Source organism: Balaenoptera musculus, chromosome 5 (genome assembly GCF_009873245.2).
Source record: "Balaenoptera musculus isolate JJ_BM4_2016_0621 chromosome 5, mBalMus1.pri.v3, whole genome shotgun sequence".
Taxonomy (NCBI): domain Eukaryota; kingdom Metazoa; phylum Chordata; class Mammalia; order Artiodactyla; family Balaenopteridae; genus Balaenoptera; species Balaenoptera musculus.
Window position 1 is genome coordinate 46,959,345 of NC_045789.1, and position 9,615 is coordinate 46,968,959.

The window sequence follows — 9,615 nt, forward strand, 5'->3', positions numbered from 1 at the left end:
GTAAAATGACTGAAATGCATTCCATCATTTCCTCCTTAATTCAAGCCACATGTTCAGATATGAGTTTTAAATTCTCATTCCCTTATTTTGTAGGAAAATTCAGCATTCAACAACAGGTATATTTTTGAAAGAAACCTATATCATTTATAACTCAGTAACTATCCTTCAAGAAAGTTTCCTCCTTGATGACTAAGAATGCAAACTCTAAGTTTGTAGGGTACTGTAATCAAAAAAAATCTCAAGTTTGCCCCATCAGCTTCTGCAAGGTTATTTGTACATATATTCTCATGCTTGAGCAGATGGGGAAGATCTTTTTCCTGGAAAACATCCAACCAAACGCAAAACTAAAACTGAGGGCAGGAATGAAGGGGGAATGCAGGTGTTCTTGGTGGTAATATTGGCATCAGGCAATCATTTTCTTAAACACTGGAGCTGGTGAAGTTGAAAAAGCACTTTTTCTGTGAAATAAAAACAAGAGAGTCATGTTTAGAGAAAGACTTCCCAGAAACTGTGGCTTTCCCCTGGAGATATCTAACAAGGAATACTGTGCCCACTGGTTTCCAGTTTAGTTTACTGAGCTGCTGGAATGAGTCACCCCAACTCTATCTGATAAGAAATAATAGTGAAGAATAGGCATTTGTCTCAGCAACGTCTCATAAATTTATTTTATTTTATTTTATTTTATTTTATTTTTTTCATAAATTTAAAATGGTCCCCATTTTGACTACCCGGGAAAGGGAAACCCTTCAGTACAAGTGAAATCTACAAACCCTTGATATGCCTGACTCACCTCGACACTCTCATTAGTTTTTGTGTCCATTTGGCTCCAGGGTTCAAGCAGATAACTGACTTATTCTTCATCCAGGCTCTGGGGGAAAATAAATAAAAATAAAGCAGTCAGTCCTTCACTTAAGGAAAGAGTTGAGTATAAAAATAAAGATTCCCACATGAAGTGAAATTGGAGGTAGGCAGTTTTGGATCTGGAGTAGCTGATTTGTAGCATGAGGTCTGATGAATAATAAAAACCCCATTTGCGGGCTAGTATGTGTGAGCTGGTGGAACTGAAAATGAATTGACAGACTCTCATGTGTCAGAGGTTAGTATTTTGTTGAAAACCTTTACATGAACTGGAGATGGACCAAATAGCTGACTCCAAGGTTTGCTCACTCCTAAAGCTGTATCACAATATCTTTAAAATGTGTTTGTTCATTGAGCTTGGGAGAACAAAATAGACTATAGAAAACACTCTTTTGAAGACCTTTTATTTGAAAAAAAACTCCGATGAAATTTATTGTGGGAGAGGTTACAGAGCTGACTGCTCTGAGTGACATCTGCATTTGGTGGAACCATCGGTGAGCAAGGCTGTCAATGCTCTAAAAATTAGGCAACAACAAAAGCAGCAAGGATAATTATCAGCTGATATTGATCAAGCACTTAAAATGTGCCAGCCACTATGCTCAGCAGTAATATGAATTATCTCAATTAATCTCACAAAAATCCTGTGCTAAAGGAAATACTATTTCCTCACCTTCAGAAGAGGAATTTGAGGCTTAGAGAGTTTAAATAATTTGTCCAAGATTGTACAACAAATGCCTGATAAAGCAGGATTCAAATGAAGCTTATCTGACTCCTGAACCCACACTTTTAGCCACCATTCCACATGGGCATGATCTGAATGGTTACTAAGTGCCAGACACGGTGTTGAATATTTTACCTGCAGTGGAAGAAGTGAGGTCTCCCAGGTGACAGCAAACTGGGAGACTCTACTCTCTGTTGGGGTGACCTCAAACAAAACACAATTTCTTGATGTGTCTCTTATTTTAGCTATAAAATGACAAACAGCAAGAATCCATCCATCTAGCGTTGAAACTCTACCCTTGTCATTGAAAAGTACAGAGTCAGAGGTCATAGAACTGTTGGGTTCTTGGGCAGAGCCTTCCAATTTGGCTCCTGAGTTCATGATAGAAAAACAGATTTCTGACCATGTGGACTCACAGTATTTTCACTCCTGACTGCTATGAGTTGCTCATAATTATTTGCAGCTTTTGCTTCTATATCTGGTTAAAATTCAGAAATGCAGACTCTGGTGAGAAGATAAGAAATCAAATTTTAGGGGGATTTCCCCGGTGGTGCAGTGGTTAGGAATCCGCCTGCCAATGCAGAGGACACAGATTCGAGCCCTGGTCCGGGAAGATGCCACATGCCACGGAGCACCTAAGTCCGTGCGCCACAACTGCTGAGCCTGTGCTCTAGAGCCCGGGAGCCACAACTACTGAGCCCGCTTACCTAGAGCCCATGCTCCGCAACAAGAGAAGCCACCGCAAGGAGAAGCCCGCGCACCGCAACGAAGAGTAGCCCCCGCTCACCACAACTACAGAGAGCCCGCGTGCAGCAAACGAAGACCCAACGCAGCCAAAAATAAATTAATTAAGAAGAAAAAGAATTTTTGTCACGTTAAAACAATTAAAGCTAAAGTAGAGAAAATTAGGGTGTATTACTTCCCCTAGTTGGAGGTGAGAGACTTGCCTCATGACAGAGAAACTGGTAAAAATAAAGGAAGAAGTCTCTATTCTCCAGCCAGCCAGAGGAACTGCTCCTAAACAGGTTATGGCTATGTTTTGCGTCTCCGAGTTTGAGGGCAATAATCATGGTTTAGTCTGAATTTTCACTGTCAAAGATAGTAGTAGAAGTGTAACGCCTTTTTAATGAAAAATTTCCGTACTTATTTTTTTTAACATCTTTATTGGAGTATAATTGCTTTAAAAGGTTGTGTTAGCTTCTGCTGTATAACAAAGTGAATCAACTAGTACGAGACCCAAAGCACTAACATCAAAATAGGACAAACAAAAAGTGGCTGCTTACAAATGTTTCGTAAGGCTAAAATAGCCAAGGGAAGAGCTGCTAATGAAAGCCAAGCTGGTGGTGCCCTGAGAAGGATGCTCTGTCTGTACTTCAAGGTGCTGTGGGACACCTTGGTTTATTCAAGGTAGATGCAGGAAGAAGAAATCACAGTTCTAAGCAGCGATATGCAAAAGATCTACAGGCTCCCTTTAAAATATTCAGTGCATCAATCCAACTTTGTTGAGCCTCTACTATATGCCAGGTAAGGGATAAAGCATCAGGAATAGAGAAATGAATAATATCTGATCCCCGTCTATAAAGAACTTGTTTTCTGGTGCGAATGAAAGAGAAAAACAAACAAACCTGATTGTTTCAACACAATGATGCTGTACAATTGCAGCTAACAGTTGCTGAACATTTATTACTGTGCCTGGCACTATACTAGGGGCTTTACGTGCAGTGTGTAAAGTCTTATTAATGTGCCATGGAAAATGCCCTAATAAAGAAATCCACAGATTTCTCTGGGTGTACAGAAGAGGGAGGGTCACAGAAGAAAGGGGTTATACCATTTCAATAAAAGAAAATATCTATTAAATTTCTTGTAGCCACTACTATCCCCTTAGCCTAAATCTTTAAACAGAGTTAGGGGTTTAAAGTTGATAACCTAAAGCTAAAGGACAGTTCCATAAGATAGACATTCTGACCAAGGACCGTTGTGGGTACTTATTTTCTTGCTCTTCAACTTCTGGGGAACAAAGTGTCTGCTTCTGCTGGCAATTGGAATTTGACAGATAAGAGTCTTGGCTCTGTCCATTTCTAATGGTGTGACTCAGGGCAGTCAGGTAACCTCCCTAAGCCTCAGTTTCTGCATCTGTAAAGGAGTGATAACAATAGACATACCTTAAAGGGCTCTTGAAGGGAATAAAATCAGTGAATGTGCATAAAGCATTGCATTAGCTCAGGACCCCTGCAAAGCATGTACTTAACAAGTATTACTGATTCTCATTATTAGTTTGAGAATTAATTGCTAACAACACTCAAAGTAAATCACTTTGAGGAATCATACATTATTGTTTTATTGCAACTTACATGATTTCTGTGTTTGGACATCCATTCCCAGGGGGCAAGATTTGAAGCTTTCCAATGAGCAAAATGGAGACAAAGTTGAAGGTCTCTCGGATGCATTTACACTTTAAGTTTGTGTTATAGGTCTCCAGGACACCTATAAACACAGAATCAGTTATTTTAGTCCCTTTGGCATATAATTCACAACTAGAACTTAATCAGTAATCTTTCATACTGCACATTTGAAGATTTAAAAATTTCAAGTCGGTGCTTCCAGCCATATGCCTTTAGTTTGTGCATTTCTGTTCGTCTTGGCTTATTTTCAAACGCTTTCTACCAAAACCTTAAAAATAAAATTAGCTTTTTAAAAGCACAATACCTATTGAAATTTGTGATAGCATTATATTGGTACTCAGGTGGTTGTCCATATAATAAAATTTGAGAATGGCCACGGTGGGGACTGACAACTCAGTTATAATTAAGACAACATACAATTGACTGATCTTCACCCCCACCACATAAAAACCAAGGAAATGAACTAGTTTCCGAGTCCCTGGAGCATTAACAAGCTGTAACAGAGTTTTCTCTCTTATCATACTCCCCAGTCCACCAACCCTCCCTGTCTCTCCGAGGAAATACCACGAGGATATTTTTTGTTTTTGTTTAATATGTTGGTCCTCCAACTCAGTTACAAATCATTACCCAAAAAAAGCCAATCATAAAAATTCGACGATTTGTTTTCAACGACAATAGTTCTCAGTACTAGATACTTGTATAGGTAACCCATCTCATGCATTTTAAGGAATTCTACCTTCTTTCACCCCAGTGCCTACCACTGTGCTCGACACGGAATTGCAAATAAAAGGGACCAGGACCTCAAGGTGTCTGCACTTCAGCAGGGGAAACAAGTGAACAAAAACTAAAATACCATAGAATGTTGTATTTCCCCCAAGGCCCAAACTGCATGAATGAGAACAGGGGACTTTGCCAGGAGCAATGGAAAGGCTTCATGCAGGGAAAGAGAGATGAGGGTCTTGAAGAATGAAAATAACATGAAACAAAATAAAAATTGGAAAAAAAATCTCCACATTTTAAGAACAAAAATTGGTCCTCTACCCTGAGCAGAGCGTAGCATCCTGCGCATGCATCAGATTCCTTCAGCTGTACAGAAATTTACCACTTCAATTAGATATTTACCTATTTACACAAAGAAAACATCCCCGTTTAGACTTGGAAGCCTGTTTCTTGGCAGAAAGTGTGTATTTGAGTACCCCTGCTGTACATACAATGGCTCGTGTCAGAGCTGACCCTATAAAATTGTATCAGACGTTCCCTGCAGGAGACCAACAGGTTGAGGTGAATAATCTTTAAATCCTATAAAGTGTTTGGTCGGAAGGGGTAGTGAAAGGCAAAACGAAGAAGAGATACCTGGAGAGAATTAGTTGCAGGCAGAGCTGCATCTGCAAAAGGCCAGGAATAGGCAAGCCGAGTGTAAGTCCCATGGACATTGGATCTCCAGTATCTCCTCCTTCTCTGGATGACAATCTTAATAATACAGATGTTTCCAGCCTCTAAGAGTTAAATCCCTAAGCACCTTACTTTTAGAAATCTAGGAGCAGTTGAGCAGTTTTTTTCCCCTTCATTCACATCTCCCCTCATTTTCTGATTTGAAAAAAAAAAAAGGAAACAGCTGAAGACCATTTCAGCTCAAAGCACAAATGACAACATAAGTGAAAGTTCTCACCATGGACTGGAGAGAGGCTGCAGGCCAGCAGCACAAGAAGCAGAGATCCCTGGGTGAACCTCATTCTGCGTCAAGGTGGAGTTCAGACTTTAGTTAGCTCTGGGTCTAAACTGTGAGTTCTCAGCACAGAGATTCTATTTATTCAGACCAGTAAGGCCCTCCCACTGCCTTTGTCTCCAGGAGGTCAGCTGCATCATCAGTTTTAAAAGCCCCCAAATATTGCTGAGCTTGCTTTTTTTTTAACTCCTCTTGCAAATTTTATGAATTTGCTTCAGAGCAATAGTAGTATGGTAAAGTATTTCTTGAAAATGTAGCCTATAAATGCCAGGGATGCTGCAGGAATTTGGTGGTGGGAGTGAGGGAAAGGGTTATCGGTTTGGAGACTCCACAGCACTCTCTGTAGGATCACGGTCAGTGATTGTGGCTTTGATTGCTTCTCTCAGTGAAGGGTCAGTGGGTTTCTCAATGGCATTTGAATATATCCTCCAGGAAATCAGAGACTCTGTCGGGCACATCATTGTGTTCCTAGCACCTGCAAGAGAGTCTAGCCTTTGATAGGTGCTCAGTAAATATTTGCAGACCTAATGAATGTCTTCTTATATACAGATCCTTATGCCGACTGTTTTTCTACCAGACTTTCCCACATCGTATTTCACTATCTGAAATATATGATTACTTATGTAATCACCATCATGGGAATCCTGGAAGAGGGCAAGTATGTGCCCCCTCATTAATGTGGCTATGTCTTGAGGGGAGGAAAGTAACAGCTTTGAGGAGGAGAATCTTTCTGGCTCTGGTATGCAAGTTGAGAACCAGGTGTCAGTGGAGGGTGTCATTAGAATTTCATCACATGCTGAACCTCATATTACAGTTTGTTTAATAAAGCACATGTGCAATTTGGTTTTGATCTAGCCAAATAGCCCATGGGCCCAATGAACCCACAGCCTTAACTCACTTGCTAGGAGCACTTTTTTTTTCTTTTTTTAATACATCGAAATTGATTTAATTTTTAAATTATCTTGAGATGATGGGCCTAACTTTTTTTTTTTTTTAACATCTTTATTGGAGTATAATTGCTTCACAATGGTGTGTTACTTTCTGCTTTATAACAAAGTGAATCAGCTATACATATACCTATATCCCCATATCCCCTCCCTCTTGCGTCTCCCTCCCACCCTCCCTATCCCTCCCCTCTAGGTGGTCACAAAGCACCCAGCTGATCTCCCTGTGCTACTCGGCTGCTTCCCACTAGCTATCTATTTTTCATTTGGTAGTATTTATAAGTCCATGCCACTCTCTCACTTCATCCCAGGTTACCCTTCTCCCTCCCCGTGTCCTCAAGTCCATTCTCTACATCTGTGTCTTTATTCCTGTCCTGCCCCTAGGTTCTTCATGACCATTTTTTTTAGATTCCATATATATGTGTTAGCATACGGTATTTGTTTTTCTCTTTCTGACTTACTTCACTCTGTATGACAGACTCTAGGTCCATCCACCTCACTACAAATAACTCAATTTCATTTCTTTTTATGGCTGAGTAATATTCCATTGTATATATGTGCCACATCTTCTTTATCCATTCATCTGTCAATGGGCACGTAGGTTGCTTCCATATCCTGGCTATTGTAAATAGAGCTGCAATGAACATTGTGGTGCATGACTCTTTTTGAATTATGGTTTTCTCAGGGTATATGCCCAGTAGTGGGATTGCTGGGTCGTATGGTAGTTCTATTTTTAGTTTTTTAAGGAACCTCCATACTGTTCTCCATAGTGGCTGTATCAATTTACATTCCCACCAACAGTGCAAGAGGGTTCCCTTTTCTCCACACCCTCTCCAGAATTTACTGTTGGTAGATTTTTTGATCATGGCCATTCTGACTGGTGTGAGGTGATACCTCACTGTAGTTTTGATTTGCATTTCTTTAACGATTAGTGATGTTGAGCATCCTTTCATGTGTTTGTTGGCAATCTGTATATCTTTGATTTAAAAAAAGAAAGAAAGAAAAACATGTGGACAATGGCTGGTCTGTCCTAGAGCACCCCTGGGCTGCCCTAGGAGGGTACAGGTGTGGATGTGTGAACCCAGACCCATGGAGCCACTGAAAAATCAGAGGTTTGGTCTTCCTGGTGTGGCTTCCTAAATTAATTTGATTTTTGCTACTCAGTTAGCATTGTGGATGTTAGCATCTTAGATGCTCCAGGGTGTATGAGGTGGGGTTATGGTAATGTCATAATACCTTCGTAAGCCAAGCAGTCCTCCAATTGGCCTGAATGACTGCAGTGACCAGGAACTCACCAGTCTTGAGGCAGCCCATTCCATTGTTTGGGCAGTTCTGGTTGTTAGAAAGTTCTTCCTTCTGTGCATGTGAAAGCCGCTTCCCTAATATTCCAGTCACTTTGTACTAATTCAACCCCTTATCACCATATGAAAACAATTGCTCTTTCATTGATAGTACTCCAAATATTTGAAGATAGGTTGTGTGAGTTGGGCCCCCCAGGAAGCAGATGCTGAGATGGATGCTGGAATAAAAGAAAATTTATTTTCTTTTTTTCTGAATCAAAGTAGGGAGGAGACAGGAGTGGGCCTGCCCACTGAGGAGAGCTTCAGATTGCAATGCTGATCTGAGGGTCTGTGACAACTCAATGGGAGGTCCTGAGAAACGACTGTCTATTAGAGGAGCTCCACAGTGGGCAGAGATCCAGGCCCTACCACCCCTCCCTTCCCCCCACCGCCATGCCCAGTCACTGGCGGGGGCCTTCTCAGAAGCAGCAGGGTCTCCGGTAGAAAGCTGAAACAGAGCCTGAGGATGTTAACAGCTGGAGGCTGTCAGCTAACTGCACTTCTCCCAGCTGGCCAGCAAGTTATTTCTTTGAGGGAGATCTGAGCAGTGAACCTCCATAACTGTCGCGCAGGGTTATAAACTAGAGGTTAAGAGCACAAACTGTGGAGTCACCCGGTCAATGACTTTGGACAGGTCACTTAATTTTTCTATGCCTCAGATTTACCAGTTTTCATATGGAGATAATACTAATTTTAAAGGATTTTTTTGGAGAATAAAATCATCTAGTATATGTAGAATTCTTGGCAGAGTGCGTGGCACGTAGAATGTGTTCAATAGATGGTCTATCTGTCCATCCATCCATCCATCCACCCATTCATCCATTATCAATAGATTTAACTTTCACTCTAAACCCCAAATGAACACATTTCAAAGGTAAATATCCTAACCTATAACACAGTTTGAGGCTCTCACCATCTTTTTTCCATCACTTATCTTCAAAAAGATAAATCACCATCTGGTTTATCTTTTTGAAACTTGTTCATCTTTTTCATTGTTTCTCCTAAATCACGACTGCCCCTGCTTCTGTCTCCCCCTACCTTTTCTGACTCTCACACACCACACACACACATACACACTCTTGCATGCACACACATCTGAACATCACACTACTCCAAGTACGGCTTTGCCAATACAAAGCAGAGGAAGCCCCTTAGAATAACATTCTTTTGGTCACTTATACTGAGTTTTCAGGTAACAATTTCTTTTTCTTTTGATATGGTCATTTCTGACTATGTCTCATTCATTTCACTTGTGCCCACTTGTGCAATTTGATTTTGGGACCCAAGTGTAGGAGTTTTACATTTGCCTCTCTTATAGGTACTATATATCTCCTTGTCAGAACAAAAATGAGTGATGCTGGCAACAACAGGAAGAGAGTAGGAACAAAGGTTCCTGAAAGAGAACTCTGCATAAATTTAGGAAATTCCACAATTGGCTCTTGTTAGAAAAGAACTGCTGGGTCAAGGAGCTAATTCCAGAGCAATTCTAAAAGTGATTTTGTTCCTTTTAATGTTCAGCGTTTAGGATTTAGCATATTCTGACCAAAGAAACTTTATACCTGCCTGCCCCAAGATAGGATTGGAAAATGGGCAGCTCTGTGGTGGCCAGATGATTCTAGAAGTT

General features: G+C 40.7%; 1 protein-coding gene across 1 annotated transcript; it reads right to left on the reverse strand.

The window, feature by feature from the left end:
• Nucleotides 1–341: 341 nt before the first annotated feature.
• Nucleotides 342–5,714, reverse strand: CXCL13 (C-X-C motif chemokine ligand 13). The gene is made up of 4 exons (XM_036852160.1): nt 5,651–5,714; nt 3,931–4,063; nt 791–868; nt 342–458 (listed from the first exon to the last, which is right to left on the reverse strand). The coding sequence occupies exons 1-4, from the start codon at nt 5,712–5,714 to the stop codon at nt 404–406; spliced, it is 330 nt and encodes a 109-aa protein (XP_036708055.1). The 3' UTR covers nt 342–403.
• Nucleotides 5,715–9,615: the final 3,901 nt, after the last annotated feature.

Coding starts and splice junctions, on each gene's coding strand:
- CXCL13 (XM_036852160.1), bottom strand. CDS start 5,714: ATGAGGTTCACCCAGGGATCTCTGCTTCTTGTGCTGCTGGCCTGCAGC. Junction 4,064..5,650: donor CAGCCTCTCTCCAGTCCATG/GTGAGAACTTTC, acceptor CTGTGTTTATAG/GTGTCCTGGAGACCTATAAC. Junction 869..3,930: donor TGTCCAAACACAGAAATCAT/GTAAGTTGCAAT, acceptor ATTTTCCCCCAG/AGCCTGGATGAAGAATAAGT.